Source organism: Chiloscyllium punctatum, chromosome 39 (assembly GCF_047496795.1).
Source record: "Chiloscyllium punctatum isolate Juve2018m chromosome 39, sChiPun1.3, whole genome shotgun sequence".
NCBI lineage: Eukaryota > Metazoa > Chordata > Chondrichthyes > Orectolobiformes > Hemiscylliidae > Chiloscyllium > Chiloscyllium punctatum.
The window spans coordinates 60,193,644-60,211,635 of record NC_092777.1 but is presented as its reverse complement, the minus strand read 5'-3'; the positions used below and the strand labels follow the sequence as shown (position 1 = coordinate 60,211,635).

At 45.6% G+C, this 17,992-nt stretch overlaps 1 protein-coding gene across 3 annotated transcripts in view; it reads left to right on the top strand.

Annotated features, from left to right (window-relative positions):
• LOC140464123 (voltage-dependent calcium channel gamma-5 subunit) overlaps positions 1-17,992 on the top strand; it is a 41,521-nt gene that overhangs the window by 11,955 nt on the left and 11,574 nt on the right. Inside the window, exons 2-4 of one of the 3 annotated variants that reach the window (XM_072558875.1) lie at positions 1,228-1,335; positions 14,619-14,835; positions 16,776-16,862. In XM_072558875.1, coding sequence (XP_072414976.1) covers positions 14,628-14,835; positions 16,776-16,862 — 295 coding nt within the window. In that variant the 5' untranslated portion in view covers positions 1,228-1,335; positions 14,619-14,627. Of the gene's footprint in view, positions 1-1,227; positions 1,348-14,618; positions 14,836-16,775; positions 16,863-17,992 lie in introns of all 3 variants that reach the window. The other 2 variants (XM_072558874.1, XM_072558876.1) reach the window with 2 other exon arrangements.

Sequence of the window (17,992 nt, the reverse complement as noted above, 5' to 3'; positions counted from 1 at the left end):
ATTGGCACAGGCTTGGAGGGCCAAAAGGCCTCTTCCTGTACTGGAATTTTCTTTGTTCTTTGTTTCTTTGTTCTTTGCATTGTTTATGGTAACCTCAGTCAGGGTGGGAATTGAAGCCATGCTGGTGATATCATTTTGCATTACAAACCAGCTGTCCAACCAACTGAGCTAACTCAGTATCCAATGTTCAAAACAGTAGTTACCATGAAGACTGTTGATGATTGGCCACTCAGCCTTACTCATTAGTAACCTGGAGACATTGAGCTGTCACTAAGGAGGTGGGATTCTTCCCATTTTCTTCCAGATCATCTTGTGCATCAGTGTCTAACAGACCAGCTGGACCCTGTGGAAAGGCTGGGCTCAACCTTGAGGTTGTTTTTGGTTAAGTCTGAGTTGCGTCAAGATTTTTGGATGGTTTCTCAGCATGAGGCCTTGCGTGTTTTCTCTCTGTACCTTACCAAACTCTCCTCACGAATTACCCACCCTGCCCTATGGTATTTTTCATTATTATTTCCCTCCCCATCGTTTCACACCTTGTTTCTGGACTAACTCACCACTCGGCAGAATTCTCCGGTATTCCTTATGCCCACGCCACCTTTAAATCCCACTGTGCACCGACCACGTTCTGTCAATGTGGAGCTGCCATGCACGGTTGCTGACATTTGCCCCAGACGGGGCATGCAGGCAGACAGACAGACAGACAGACACAGATAGACAGGGACAAATGGGGGCTTCTCCTTGCAGGTAGGGACAGTGCCGGTTGGTGTTTTAGGGGCACCTCCCTTTCCCCCCAGCAGCAGCAGTAAAGGCCTCACAGCACGCAATGCCAGCCTGATCTGAGGGTGCCACGTGGGGTTAGTACGGTCTCAGCTATCTGGGGGAATGCCCAGTACTGTAGGAAGAAGGTCAATGACCTTCTCCGTTCGACCAGCATAAATGCCACCATCTTCTCTCTGATACCCGCACTCACTCTATCCCGGCTACTGCACCCACCTTCCACCAAGGCCCATGCTCTGACACTTTTGCTGTTGTCTGCAACATCGTTCCCACTCGCCCTCACCCATCCCAGCCCCTGGCACCAGTAACCCTCCATGCCCTCTGCCCTGCCTACTCAATCGGTCAGGATACCTCTTGTCTGCACCAAATTAAAGGCTGTACCACCCACTTTCACCTTCAGTAATGCCTGTTTCTCTCTCTCTCTCTCTCTCTCTCTATCTCTCATTCCAGGAGATAAGTATCCCACAGCAGGGTGGAAAGACAGGTGCTGTGTTGCCCTGCCCACTGTTTGGCGCCTCATTCCTTATCAACAGAGGATCCTGACCCTGACCTCCTGCTGTGAGTGTCCAGGTAGGTTCACTGTGGGCGAGTGCAGAGCCCAGAGCTGTGGTCTGGTCCAGTCCCAGAGCTGGGTGTATGTGCCTGAGTGCACAGTGTCATTGCTGCAGTGTTGCAATAAGAGTTACCGGGGCAGCCTGAGGTTCAGCACTGAAGTTTAGCAGTGTCCTGTAAGTGGATCAGAGATGCACCATGAAGGTTCTGAGAGATTGGCGCAAGTAATGAGCTGCCAGAGGAGGTGGTGCAGGTGGTATGATTATAACATTTAATAGGCCTCTGGATGGGTACATGAATAGGATTATGAATAGGTTAGAGGAACGTGGGCCAAATGCTGGTAAATGGGACTAGATCTGGTTGGGGCTAGGTCTAAATCTGGACCTCATTCCTGATGAAGAGCTTTTGCCCGAAACGTCAATTCTCCTGCTCCTCAGATGCTGCCTGACCTGCTGTGCTTTTCCAGCACTACACTCTTGACCCTCGCTCTGGTTGGCGTAAGCGAGTTGGCCTGACAGTTCTGTTTCCACGTTGTACATCTCTATAACTCTCTGTCCAATGCTGACGTCTGTGCACATTAGATTAGATTAGATTACTTACAGTGTGGAAACAGGCCCTTCGGCCCAACAAGTCCACACCACCCCGCCGAAGCACAACCCACCCATACCCCTACATCTACCTCTTACCTAACACTACGGGCAATTTAGCATGGCCAGTTCACCTGACCTGCACATCTTTGGACTGTGGGAGGAAACCGGAGCACCCAGAGGAAACCCACGCAGACACGGGGAGAATGTGCAAACTCCACACAGTCAGTCGCCTGAGGCGGGAATTGAACCCGGGTCTCTAGCACTGTGAGGCAGCAGTGCTAACCACTGTGCCACCGTGCCACCCACAATGGACATGGAGTGAGTGTGGCTGGTTTCCATGGAGTCTATCCCTGAGATTCCGGGGCCTGATTTCCACCAAGGAAGCTGTTTGGAGAGATTAACGAGTTGGATCGGCAAGGTGCCTGTTCTGGATTTCTTGTCGAAACTTCCCAATGTTGGGTTTGTTCAGACAGGTGGGAGACTGAATATTAATGAAGCAAGTTGAGGATATTAACAAGGCTTTAACAGACAATAATCACTGTCACGGAGGAACCCCATCGCCTAGTGAGAGTCTTGCCACGTCGCTTGTGAAAGTATAAAAGTTAATGCAAGTTGATCCTGACATTAAGATAGCCCTTAATGCATGCGCTGCCTGATTCTGCCACATCTCCCTACACCCAACATCATTCAGCCCCCTCGAAGATTCTGCCTCTAAACTTGACTCCTGTCCTATTTTGACAAAGTGTCAGATTTGTCAAGTTTCATGGAGGGTTTCTCTTCCTGAGGGTCTGTGAGATTTCTGCTGCTATCATCATAAACTCACCTCATTAACCAACTCACTTGGCAAATGCTAGCTGGATGCTACTGCCTGTTGCACCCAGAAGAACTTGCCTTTGTTGGGATTCACCAGAATAGATCAGCCTTCCTGATGCACAGTTAACTTTCAAAGGCTGTTGTGTTGCCAGGCAATCACTGTCAGCTCTGCGTTAATCTACACGGTGAGTGACATTTGCCCCGGATATGGCAGACAAGGGGAAATTGGTGTCCCACTTTGTGGACAGGTACCTGGAGACCTTGGTGGACAGGGTGGTGCAGCACAGGGGTGTCTTCATCCCATAGGACTGGCAGAGGATGCCAGGTCCCTGCCACCCAGGTCAGAGTGGCCTCAACCATTGAGGAATGCCTCAGGAGAGGCAGGATGGGAATGAATAGGCCGTGCAGGGTTTGGAGTGTGGGGGAATTGTGGCAGAAGCAAGTGAGGGAAGACCCTGCATGCAGTCATGAGAGGTTCACATCCTCACCCTGCTCCCTTGTGGCTCCCTCACTCCATCCCAGACTGATTCTACATATTGAATTCTTTTGGATTAGTGGTGCTGGAAGAGCATAGCAGTTCAGGCAGCATCCAAGGAGCTTCGAAATCGACGTTTCGGGCAAAAGCCCTTCATCAGGAATAAAGGCAGTGAGCCTGAAGCGTGGAGAGATAAGCTAGAGGAATTCTTTTGTCTATTCTCATAATTGCTCTGATTTCATCTTGAATTATTAATGCTATTTTAGCTATCCTTCCAAAGAAGAAATACCCTTAGATGGTCACTCCTCAGCCTTGGTCACCCTGCAGCCATTCGCTGGAATTGTAAACATATCATACCTGTGTGTAACTATGTGTGCTGTCAATTTGTCTACCTATTAGCAAGAGCCCCCTGTACTCGGCTCAATGTTTTTAACATAAATATTTTTGTACTCTAGCCATATTTGCTGCTAGCACTTATTTCCTCTACCTTCCACTTTTTCTTTCTATGTTTCTACCTTTCATTTCCATCTTTGCTTCCCTTGCTCTTGTCTGCCTGCTGAGGTTCCTGTTCTTAGTCCACTCTAGTTTCAACCCTCCTTCACTGCCCTAGCAAATGCCCCTGTGAGGACATTGGTCCCTTTGCTGGCTGGAGTACAATCTGTCCAGCTGATACTGGTCTCAACGTCTCCAGAATCAGTCTCACATTCTCAAGAATCTAAATCCCTCCATCCTACACAATTCCTCAAACCAGCATTCATTCATTTATTCTACTGCTCCTGAATTTACCCACACATGGCACTGTGGGTAATCTTGAGATTTTATCCGTGAGGTCGTGCTTTCTAACGTATTTCCTACCTCCCTATATTCAGCCTGCAGGACCCAATCCTCCTTTTTATCAACGTATCAATGTCATTGGTCCTGACGTGGATCATCAATTCTGGCTGAACTCTCCCAGTGCTCAGAGTCAATAAACTGAACAGTTTGACCTGATTAAGTTCCAACGTTAACTCTGAACAATGTCTTTAGGATCAGTGCCTTTGGCCTTCTTAATCTGCATTTAAACTCTGCAGAGTAGGTGAGTAGGATGTGTTTGGACAAGGAGAGAGTGCAGACTTCAAAGTGGAAAAACAGAAAAATCTAGCTCTGTGAATTTCTCATCAGCTGGTGGGTAAGGTGTTTCCATGTATGTCAGGCCCCTGCTTAATGAATAGTCAAATAACCAGTGTAAAAGGTACATTGTCGTTCAAACTGAGTGTCAATTATAAATGAAAGAAAATGCCTAAAAGTGGTGTAAACCAAAACAGCTGTTGTTGTCCTCAACCAGCTCAACCCCACACTTGACTATCATTTCTAATATAAGAATGTTAAAAGGAATTAGACATTTTCACCTTTTCACATTGTACTGAGTGTTGTAAAGGAAGTACAGGCACAGAGTCACTAAAGTTCAGAAGGAGACCAGTCAGCCCATCTTCTCTGACCAGCTCTCCAAATCAGTAATGCATCTCATGGCATTCTCCTACCTTCTCCCTGTAACCCTTCCTTTGCAGATGCCAGTCTAATCCCCTTTAGGCTGTTTCAATACCCAATCCTGGCCTCAGGAACTCTGTCCAGCTCACTAATCCAAGCTAAGATTGGCCTACATTACCCCTGTGAGCCTCGGAGAACACAAATACGTTTTGAAAGCCAACACAATAAGATGAAGCACAGGAGAAAGAAAATTTTATTTCATAAAACATTTCAAAAGCCTCACATGAATTAAGGATCTGTAGTTGTCTATCCTTGAGCGAATGGGATAAAGGATCCTAACTCTGTATGAACGCACTGCATTCATTTCACTTCAAGGGGGATTTGGATGAAACTTGGCTGAATGCAGGGATTTAAAGTCACTTCAGATGTTTGAATTCCCTCTCCCCCTATATGTATTCCAACCCACAGATTTCACGAACATGAAATGCAGTTTTAATAAGGCACTTACAGTCGCAGCTGATTTGTGTGGTTCAGTATCAGACCATGTGGTGCCTTTATTCACTGAGCCAAGCTCCCAACATTTCATCTGTGTGATTGTACTGATACTGAACTCCCTGATTACACAGCACACACTTCAAAGCACCCACACCAAACCTGCGGTGTGATTCTTCCATGATATCTCTATCTTCAGACTGCCAACATTGTAAATACTGCCAGCTCCATCCAGCAGCAGCAGCAGCATGTTATTGTTGGACAAAGTGATAGATTCACAATCCCACACTGCCCCCTTGCCAGTGGGGCTCAACGAGGAGAGATTGTGATTCTTCCTCAAGCCATGAATCATTCCACTTCAGGCTGCTGGTGACTCACAATCCCCGCATCTGTATCGACCCTTTATCAGCCCACTGCATCCGCTCCTGGGTGTACAGTGCGTCACTTCACCAAGCTCCTTTTAAAAATACTAAAATAATCTTCCACATTAAAATATCTCCCAAAGGCATCTTATTGTGAAATAATTCCGGGACACTCAAATCCCTTCCAAATGACCATTAATCTTAATATACAAGGCAGTGGTGTGTGATAACAAATATCAAAATAAGACCATAAGACCATAAGACATAGGAGTGGAAGTAAGGCCATTCGGCCCATCGAGTCCACTCCGCCATTCAATCATGGCTGATGCGCATTTCAGCTCCACTTACCAGCATTCTCCCCGTAGCCCTTAATTCCTCTAGACAACAAGAACCTATCAATCTCGGTCTTGAAGACATTTAGTGTCCCGGCTTCCACTGCACTCTGCGGCAATGAATTCCACAGGCCCACCACTCTCTGGCTGAAGAAATGTCTCCGCATTTCTGTTCTGAAATGACCCCCTCTAATTCTAAGGCTGTGTCCACGGGTCCTAGTCTCCTCGCCTAACAGAAACAATTTCCTAGCATCCACCTTTTCCAAGCCATGTATTATTTTGTACGTCTCTATTAGATCTCCCCTTAATCTTCTAAACTCCAACGAAAATACAAGCATCTTAGTGATAATTAATTTAAAAATGTGTTTTTGTCATAAGCTTTGCCTTTTATTGGATTTTTCTCCAAAATCCTTTCTGTAAGATTTGCAGCAAAAACAAAACCAAGAATGCTGAAAAATTCAACAAGTCTTACAGCGTCCATAGAAAGAGAAGGAGAGTTAATGCTTCAGAGTCATCCATTAGAAACTCTGTTTCTCTACCCACTGATGCTGCTGGAGATTCTCCAGCATTTCCAGTGTTTATTTCAGATTTCCAACATGTGCAGTACTTTACTGGTCAGATATGCAGAATTGGAGATGTTACGCCAAAATAGCTTTAGTTGCCTTTTCAAAAGAGATAATTGCAATGGGTTCACATAGAAATAGGAACCTTGCACACTGTTTGCTCGAGGGTGGACCAGCAACAGATCCTTAATTCATATGCGACTTTTACAAAGTAATGTCTTCCTTCAGCCAATGCTTTGTCTTGTATCAAGGTTTCCAGATATACAAATTTCAATTTCATTTAGCTTCAATTCCTCAGGAGCTTTCTATCTTCCACCACATTGCCCAAATTCCTCCAGTAGGAGCATTAGCAGTTCGTGTTGGTGAGCTTTTTGATTCTAAAAGACCTGGCAGCTCAGTGTGGATCTGCCTACACTCCAATAACACTTGGCAGACGGCAGGAAGGGGGATGGGGACCTTGGTATCCAAGTCAAGGGCAATTGCAGCATCTCCACGTTACCTCTGATTCCATGCTGTACCTCTCTATGACTCTATAACTGGATTGACTTGCTTTCAATTATGAACTAAGCTGAAGGCGGTTAACTGCTCCACTACCAGCATTTTTTGGTAAACGCTGGAGCGGGGAGGTTATGTTTGTCCAGTTTCCCTGGACTGTGCACTATAATGTGAACAACTGACCCAATAGCTCAGTGTCGGTGGATGCTGGAGCACTACTTTGTGACATGATGCCATTTTAATTTCACCACTGAGGTTCCAATTTCTGGGGCTTTACAACGTGAGGCTGTGGCGTAGAATCCAGTCAGTCCTCATCAAAGGGAGAGAGGAAACCACAAGTTATCACTACTCCTGCCATTATCCTTCCGAGCAGCAAAAATGTGGAAATCTGGAAAAAGATCATCTGAGCTCCTGTGCTCTCAAAAATAATTGGAGCATGGTGACAGAGGAGCTGAAATTCATTTTGGAGTTAATTAAATGCAGTATTGTGGATGTAAAGCCCAGGAATCGGAAATTAAAATGGCATCATGTCACAAAGTAGTGCTCCAGCGTCCACCGACATTTAGCTATTGGGTCAGTTGTTCACATTATAGTGCACAGTCCAGGGAAATTGGACAAACATAACCTCCCCACTCCAGCGTTTACCAAAAAATGCTGGAAGTGGAGCAGTTAACCGCCTTCAGCTTAGCTCATAATTGAAAGCAAGTCATCCAGTTTCTGGAAGCTTTGGTCTCTGATCATTGAGGTAACATAGAGATGCTACAATTGAATTACCGCCTGTTCTATAGAGATATGGAGATATGCAGTGTGGATCCAGATGCTTCAGTCAAACTAGTCCATGCCAACTATGTTCCCAAATTAAACCAGTCCCTCTTGCCTGTGTTTAGCCCATATGCCTCCAAACCTTTCCGATTCATGAACTTATCCAAATTGTCTTGTAAATGTTGTAACTGTACCTGCATCCATCACTTTTGGTGGGTCATTCCACACATGAACCACACTGTGCAAAAAGGTTGAATAGGAAAGGTTTGGAGGGATGTGGGCCGGAAGTAGGCAGGTGGGATTGATTTTGTTTGGAAACATGGTCAGCACGGACTAGTTGGATCAAAGGGTCTGTTTCTGTGCTGTGTGACTCTGTAATCTGCTCAGTGACGTCCAGTTTGGGTTCTGCCAGGACCACTCAGCTCCTGACCTCATTTCAGCCTTGGTTCAACCAGGGACAAAAGCTCTAAATACCAGAGAGGAGATGAGAGTGACAGCCCTTGACATCAAGGCTGCATTTGACTGTGTGTGGCATCAAGGAACCATAGCAAAACTGGAATCAATGACATCAGGGGGCAAACTCTTGGGCTGTTGGCACCATACCTGACACGCAGGGAGATGATCGTAGTTGCTGGAGGCCAGTCATCGTAGGTCCAGGACATCTCTGCAGGAATTCATCACGTTAGTGTCCTAGACCCATCCATCTTTAGCTGCTTCATCAATGACCTTCCCTCCATTATAAGGTCAGAAGTGGGGATACTTGCAAACAATTGCACAATGTTCCTCACCATTCATGACTCTTCAGACACTGAAGCAGATCATGTTTAAGTGCAACAAGATCCAGACAACATTCAGGTGAATAACTCACCTCCTGACTCCTCAAAGCCTGTCCACCATTTACAAGAAACGAGTCAGGAGTGTGATGAAATACTTCCCACTTGCCTGAATGGGTGCAGCCCCAACAACACTCAAGAAGCTTGATACTATTCAGGACAAAGCAGCTCCCATTTGATTGGCACCACATCCACAAACATTCACTGCCTCCACCACCGATGCTCAGTAGCAGCAGTGTGTACTATCTATAAGATACACTGCAAAAATTCACCAAAGATCCTCAGACAGCATCTTCCAAACCACAACCACGCAGAAGGACAAGGGAGAAGATACATGGGAACACTACCCCCTGAAAGTTCCCCTCCCAAGCCACTCACCATCCTGACTTGGAAATATATCATCGTTCCTCCATTGTCACTGGGTCAAAATCCTGGAATTCCCTCTCTTATGGGTCAACCCACAGCACACGGACTGCAATGGTTCCAGAAGGCAACTCACCCCCTCCTTCACAAGAACAACTAGGGATGGGCAATAAATGGGCATCTCAGCCAGAGAATGAATAAGAAAAGTATACTTTGGTTCCAAAAACTCGAAGAGACAGTGTTCTCCCAAACGAAGGTAGTCAAGTCTCAGTCTCACCACAGCCTCACAGCTAACCATTTGATGGGCTGTCGAACAGCTAACAGTTTCAAACTACAGCCCAGACTTCAAGGCAAATCACAGATTTCACTGAGAGTTGGTGAATAATTATTCAAACACATTTGGTTTTAGATTTATACAGCACTAGAAATAAACTACTTATTCTGTATGCTTGTCAGGATAGATCCTGGCTTAACCCTTGCACTTAAATTCGAAAAGTGATCTTACATTTGAGAAGGTTGGAGAGCACAGTGGCTCAGTGGTTAGCACTACTGCCTCGCAGTGTCAGGGACCTGGGTTTGATTCCAGCCTTGGGTGACTGTCCGTGTGGAGTTTGCACATTCTCCCTGTGTCTGCATGGGTTTCCTCCCACAATCCAAAGCTGTGCAGCTTAGGTGAATTGGCTATGCTTGGGTCTGGGTGGGTTACTCTTCAGAGGGTCGGTGTGGACTTGTTGGGCCGAAGGGCCTGTTTCTACACTGTAAGTAATCTAATCTAATCTAATGCAGTGTTCAGGGATGTGTATGTTAGGTGTATTGGACAGGGGTAAATATAGGATAATAGGGTAGGGGAATGGATCTGGGTGGGTTACACTTTGGAGGGTCGATGTGGACTTGGGCTGAAGGGCCTGTTTCTATGCTGTAGGGTTTCCATGAGCACTGTTACAGTCAGTGGTGGAGTGAGACTTGAAGCCACAATGTTGAGTCTCAGAGTCAACCCAATGCCAACTGAGCAATAGCTGCCATTCAGTCTAGAAAGACTCCTGTCACATATGTCTTGGAATGGGGAGGCCTGAATCAATAAATGCCAGGATGTAATTTATTCCAGTTCCATAGCTTCAGCCAATGAAACCATTTGGCATCATTGATATAGAAGGATTTCATCACAGTAAAGGGGAACAACTCATTTCAGCACCAGATCCCCAAAGTCTCAAATCTGATTGTGAACACTGGTTGCGTGTTCATAGGTTCACTGTAGGAATCCTGATTTTGTTGAGGTGTCCCCAGCAGTTATGAATTCAATGCTTGGGTTAAAATATTTGGAAGGGAGCGAGCTACCTGCAGGAGAGCTGGTAGGAACCTGTGATAACTCTTTCATCAGCAGGAAAGCCCCAGTCTTTACCCAGGATCAAAGACATGGGGGAAGAAACTTGGCAGCAAGAGGTGAGGCTGTGGTCTTCAGCAGCACCCACCCCCAAATCTCTCTGACTCTTTCATTGAGGGTCCTAACTCCATCTCCCACCCCCATCCCCAAACTCTGGGAGCCCATGAGTGACATCAGCGAGGTTTACTTATCAGAGACCCCCCATCCCCTGGTTATGTAATTACTCCCTGAAGGGTATTAATGAGGGGGGGGGGGGCAGGTAAGCCATGCAAATACACTCTCACTGCAGACTTGATCGAGGTGGATGTGGGAGGTGATGGGGTTTAATTAAAAGCCCTCCCCCATCAAATTCATTTTGCCCATAATGCAGATGGGAGTTTGATTGAGAAAGATCTGAGAATGTGCAGCTTCGGAACAGGCAAAGGATGACAATTAGCATGGTTCAGACTGATGAATGTATATTTGATACTGGAGCTGTTAATTGGGCCACTGAACAGCTTCAAACTCTCCTGTAAAGCGTAAAATCTATCTTCCTAATTATTTCACGTGCTTCCCTAAATAAAACCCAGAAACCTTCAGAATTTTGTTAACTCTGTATTTTTCTGGACAGAATGGGAACAATGAGCAATCTTATACAAGCCCATTCCGATCCACACTGCTTCTATAATTGTGCTGAAGTGTAGGTCAGTAAGAAGGCTCAATACATGCATTCACCAGGGACATTCGACATTTAAACAGTCCCATGGGATCTTTAATTCCACCCAAGAGAACAGATGGGGCCTTTGTTTAACATCTCCTTTGGGAAAAGACATATGCCCGTGATTGTCTGGTTTTGAGAGGGAGTGCACTCTGATTGAGTCATAGGTGGCCCAGTTGGCTGATGTTATATAACATATTTTCTAGCTCTCTCCTTTCTTCTGTTCTGCCTATTTCTCCCTTTGTCAGGTGCCAACTTGTGTTTGCTTTGTGTGTTTCATCATGTTACTAATAATGTTACAGCATTATTATTGTAGACTTGCTAAAACTCACAATTTCATTCAGGATTCATTAATTTTTTCAGTGGTGCTCAAAAGCATGAGAACAACAAGATGAATAATCTCTCCCTTTTCCACCCCAGTGAATCATGGGCGTTCTTGCAATAACATAAAATCAATCAATGGGTCATGAAATTGCAAATGTTGGTGTTTTTATTCATGTCGTCTCTTACACGTACACTCTCCTAACGAATGTAAAGATAATTATTTTAAGTCTGCAGACCGGAGATTCCCTCCCACACTCCTGCTTGGTGAATATTGCTATTCAAATCATTGAGAATTCTCTCCGCTCTAGCAGCAACTGTCCTGGAGTCTGCGACTGAGTAAGTCCGAGTGAATTGTCAGCTAGAGGGCCAAATGCTTTCAGTAGATGAGTGAGAAGATTTCAAAAAAAAAGGTCAATTCAAATTTTTGATGTAATATTCTTTCTTTGCTCCATCACCAATTTTCTCCCAATCCTGCATGGGCAACAGGGAGCTCTCCAAATAGTTTATCCAAGGGGTCATCATTTCCATTAAGCTTTGACTATGAAATATTAACAGCAGAAATAGGTTATTCAGAGCAATTCCCCACCTGGTGTTTAGGTTCCATGTAGCAGCTAATCTCATCTAAATATCTTTCCATCTTTTTCTTTTCCTTGTGACCATCTTTTTTCCGAAATACATCAGCATTATCTCTGTCAACTACTCCTTGTGGTAGTGAATTCCACATTGTAACCAATCTCTGAATTAAAGCAAAGATCATCTGCCAGCCAATAGTTGCCCCCTGTCACGCCAGGAGCCAGTCGATGTTCTAGTGAGTGAGGCCATTGTGCATGGGATCCTCCTTTGTGAAGCTGCTCAGATGAGTTTTCTTTCGATGGTCGGACACATGGTTTGCTGAGTTCAAGGCAGTTCTCCTCCAGCACTCCTCGGCAGCAGCAAGGGCTGGGAGTTGTATTGCCAGCTCCTGAGAGACAGGCACCATCACAGCTGCATATAAGAGATCCTCCACTTCACCCAACTTACGGACACACACAGATACACAGACACACACAGACACACACACACACACGCATGCATACGCGCACACACACATGCACACAGACCCACACACACAGACCCACACACACACACAAATAGACCCACACACACACACACAGACCCACACACACACGCACACCCACACACACACACCCACACACACACAGACCCACACACACACGCACACCCACACACACCCAAATAGACCCACACACACACACACGCACACCCACACACACACACACACACACACACACACAGACCCACACACACACGCACACCCACACACACCCAAATAGACCCACACACACACACACACACACACAGACCCACACACACACGCACACCCATACAGACCTACACACACACCCAAATAGACCCACACACACACGCACAGACCCACACACATCCACCCACGCGCACACAGACACACCCACACCCACACAGACCCACACACACACTCACACACACACGCACAGCAACACACACCCAAATAGACCCCCACACACACGCACAGACCCACACACACACACACACACACACACACCCACACGGACACACACCCAAACAGACCCACACTCACACACACGCACACCCACAAACACCCAAATAGACCGACACACACATGCACAGACCCACACACACACACAGACCCACACACACATGCACACCCACACGCATACACATACACACACACCCACACACACATGCACAGACTACACACACTCACATGCACACCCACACAGACCCACACACACATACCCTCACACACATACATACACACACACTCGCACACCCACACAGATCCACACACACACGCACACACACACACCCTCACACACATACATACACACACACACACGCATATGCACACTGACACAGACCCACACACACGCACTCATCCACACATGCACACCCACACAGACACACACACACTCAACACACACGCGCACAAACTCACAAACACTCTCACACTCTTGCACACACATGTCCTCCAGCAAACTAGCATCCTAAACTTTGAGCTGACCATTCTCACACAGCAGCTGCAGTTTTGTGGCTGGTTGAACCTGGCATGTGGGACACTGACTTTCTGAAGTGTACCCTCTGCTTCCAGAAGATGGTTGGTCGCGGATCACAGCTGGAGAGGTGTCTTCTTGAAGAAGATGAGCTTTGCCCTCAGTAGCTGGAGGAGAGGCCATGCATTCCCAAGCTGGAGGTGGCTCTGTGGCAGAGCTGATAATGATGGCTGAGTACATGACAGTAAGAAACGAGCTTAAGAAGAGCTTTACCAACAACACCCTGACCAACAGAACCATTAACTCTCATGTTACCTTCTATCTCTTTAATCTTGCACTAACTTCACCTCTATCTCTTACAACCTCTTCTCTATCGAAAGCCTCCATAATAATGTCTCCCCACTGTAAAGGTTATCAGGTTGTAGCCTCATAAAACCACTCAGGATTTGGGTCACACACGTTTCAGGGATCATCCATTAGGAAATGAGGATAAATCTCCTGATTGTCCCCGCTGAAATATTAACAGAAGAAATAGACCATTCAGAGCAATTAGGAGAAAGTGAGGACTGCAGATACTGGAGATCAGAGCTTAAAAATGTGTGGCTGGAAAAGCGCAGCAGGTCAGGCACCATCAAAGGAGCAGGAGAATCGACGTTTCGGGTATAAGCCCTTCTTCAGGGGTTCCCCTCCCCCCACCTTTTCTCAGTCCCAACCCTCAGACTCAGCACCGCCTTCTTGACCTGCAATCTTCTTCCTGACCTCTCCGCCCTCACCCCCTCTCCGGCCTATCACCCTCACCTTAACCTCCTTCCACCTATCGCATTCCCAACGCCCCTCCCCCAAGTCCCTCCTCCTTTTTCTTAGCCTGCTTGGCACACTTTCCTCATTCCTGAAGAACGGCTTATGCCCGAAACGTCAATTCTCCTGCTCCTTGGATGCTGCCTGACCTGCTGCACTTTTCCATTCGGGGCAGTTCCCCACCTAATGTTTAGGTTCCACATAGCAACTAATCGCATCTAAATATCTTTCCACCTCTTTCTTCTCCAGCTGTAAAACCAGAGGGCAGCTCGAAAGAATTGTGCATTGTTTGCACTTTGAAGGACTTTTTTTTCAATGTATTGATAACAAAACTGCTTCAGAATGATGAAAAGACTGAGTGGAGTATTTAGGAGGCCACAGGAATAGATTGCTGTGGAGTTGGTGGCCTTTCCCTGGGTGGGGGAGGTGTCCGTGAAACAGGAGGGTTTGCGTACTAATTGGTCCATTCTCTGGCCTGCCATTTCCTACAGGAGATCTTGATGTGGTGTGGAATGACTTCGTGTGGGCGAAAGGCCCTGACGCTCTTGAGCAGTGTGTTTGCTGTGTGCGGTCTGGGTCTGCTGGGGGTAGCTGTCAGCACTGACTACTGGTTGTATCTGGAAGAAGGGACCATCTCCCCCCAAAACATGTCGGCGGAAGTCAAGGTATCGCTGCACGCTGGCCTCTGGAGAGTTTGTTTTCTGGCAGGTATGACCACGTCCTCGTCATCGACTTTACTGCTCAGAAACTCAGCTAACCTTCTGGGGACCTGGGTTCAAATCCCGCCATGGCAGATGGTAGAATTTGAATTCAGTTGAAAAAAAATCTGGATTTAAGGGTCCAATGATGACCACCAAACCATTGTCAGAAAAAAAACCCATCTGGTTCACAAATGTCCTTTAGCGAAGAAAACTGCCATCCTTACCTGGTCTAGCCTACATGTGACTCCAGACCCACAGCAACATGGTTGACTTTTAACTGCTCTCTGGGCAATGATAAATGGGCAATAAATGCTCAGTGATACCCACATCCCATGAATGAATAAAAAATCGCTAACAATTGCTCTTTGATAAAGGAAAATGGCCGATCATGTGTACTATTCTATAGCTTTGATCTACTTTGCTCTTTTTTAACCCCTCGCTTTCTTTCTCTTTCTGGCTGCTTTCTGTTTTGTTTGACAAGAATTTGGAGAAATTCCTGTTGAAACTCAAAGCTGCAGCCTTGGAACAAGAGGCCAGAGGAATGATGGGAATTAGACCTTGGGTCCATTAGAGGAAACCAACCCTGAGCACCAATACATTTTGTTCCAAGGTGTAATGTGTTAAAAAAAAAGGTCCATTCCAAGAATACCCGGTGAACATTTAGCAAATCAGACAGTATGTCGATGGAGAGAAAAAGAGTTAACCTTTGGTTTGATAATGACTTTCATTAAAAGGTGTCAGGACCTGAAACCTGAGCTCTGTTTCTCTCTCCACACACAATATTGGGCCAAATGAGTATTTCCAGTGTTATTTGAGATTTTCATCATCTGCAGTGTTTCACATTTATATATCCACTACAAGAGGCTGTGCTTTAAACACAACCGTTGTTTTGAATGCTGTCTATTTTCAAACCAAGAATTACAAATGACCTCTTAAAGTTTATACTTTAGCAAGAAGATGATGTCTTTAGAACTTTAGAAATTAATTAATTTTTTTAAAAATTGTGATATTTCTTGGCTTCCTATGTAGGATCTATATCATACATTTGCCAACTGCAGGCTTGGTCTGTTTTAAGGTTGCCATGATGTGGAGGTGCCAGTGTTGGACTGGGGTGTACAAAGTTAAAAATCACACAACACCAGGTTATAGTCCAACAGGTTTAATTGGAAGCACAGTAGCTTTCGGAGCGCCCTGACAAAGGTGCAGCGTTCTGAAAGCTTATACTTCAAAATAAACCTGTTGGACTATAGCCTGGTGTTGTGTGATTTTTAACTTTGTTTTAAGGTTGGGTGTGTGTGGAGGGACTGACAAAAAAAAGAGGTTGTATTAAGTGCTGAAGTTCCCATATTTTGTATTTCAGAATTTTAAAACTCCTGTATCTTACAACAACAGCGCCACAGAAATATATAATGCACATCATATGCATTTCTTTACAGATGTATAAAACACTTAATGTGTATAATATGTAAAGTTTTACAGATATATATCATATACTCGCATATAAATCAAATGCAATGCCTTATAGAGATATAAAACACTCCTAGTATATGTCATCTCCCTACAGAAATATCACATTACTTTATGAATTTATAAATATAAATTGTCACTGTCATTCTGAAGCCAAACTCTCTGCTCCATTTAATAATTGCTTCAACAGCAGTAACACACTCATAAATGTTTTGCAGAGTATCCCACTGTTTGAATATAATACTTATTTTCCAGGAGTAATGTCCCTTTGTGTATAATCAGCCCTACTTTATGGAGACATTAACCTGCTATGCTGGTAATCATACTTTGTCATATGGACATAATCATTCTGGGGAGGATTGCAGTCTTTCAGGAGCTGCCATTTTTACGGTTTCGTTTTCTCCCACCCCTCTCCATCCCACTGTGGTGCGATTTCCTGACGATTGATAATCTTTAACCAGCTCTTGTTTGTATCCACAGGAACGGAACGTGGGCACTGCTTCACCATTGAGTATGTGATGCCAATGAATGTGCAGCTGACCTCAGAATCCACCATCAGTGTTTTAAGTCAGTATCCATTCTCCATCCGATCAGTCGTTTGATGTTTAAATTAATAAGGACGTTGCACATCGACGCTTTGAGTCTGCGCTTCAGAGGCAGAGCATTTGGCACAATATGTGCTGGCGTTCATACCCCTCACAAACTTACACCCACCTCCTCTCCAGCACATGCACCTCTCTATCTCACATGGTCACCCAGCTTCTGTCAGGGACAGGATAAGATGTGGGATAACTTTTTCCCTTTCTCCCCATCTCACGGCTTTCCACAATAAGATGTACCTTTCTCAGTGGAATATTTCAAACAGTTGAGAGTCTGAGATGTTCAGTAATAAAAGGATTTTTGGGGCAAGTTTAAATTGGCAGTGAAAATGACAAAGGGATCATTGTCATTTGGTAAGAGGTGGAATGGGACCGATGTTGGGCTCAGGCATTTAACCTGCAGAAACCTCCCCTGCTCAAAAGGAACAGGAAATGTAACTGGAGTGTGCAGGCAAGGAGGAGAAACACAATGTGACAGGCTGCATGAGGCACCCAAAGGGGCTGTATTGCAGATTCAGGAGTGGATTCTGCAAGGAGAGTTCTCCCAGCCCAGAAACGCTGCAAAAGCTTTATCCAGCACTGCGTCGATTACCAGTGTTTGGACACAACGATTAAAGGTCAGATTTGGAAAGTTAAAAGCAAGATCTGAATATAAGACCATGTTTATTCACACAATCCCCTGCAATGTCAATGTAATGAGTAACACTCACCCTCACATAGAGTCATAAAGATGTAGAGCGTGGAAACAGACCCTTCTTCCAACTCATCCATGCCTACCAGATATCTCAACCCAATGTCGTCCCACCTGCCAGCACCCGGCCCATAGCCCTCCAAACCCTTCCTATTCATATACCCATCCAGATGCCTTTTAAATGTTGCAAGGTAAATTTGAGGTCGGGGTGGAAGGTGTTGGTAAAGTGGATGAACTGTTCAACCTCCTCGTGGGAGCACGAGGTAGCGCCAATACAATCATCGATGTAGTGGAGGAAAAGGTGGGGGGTGGTGCCAGTGTAGCTGCGGAAGATGGACTCTTCCACATATCTGACGAAGAGGCAGGCATAGATGGGGCCCATGCGGGTGCCCATGGCTACTCCTTTG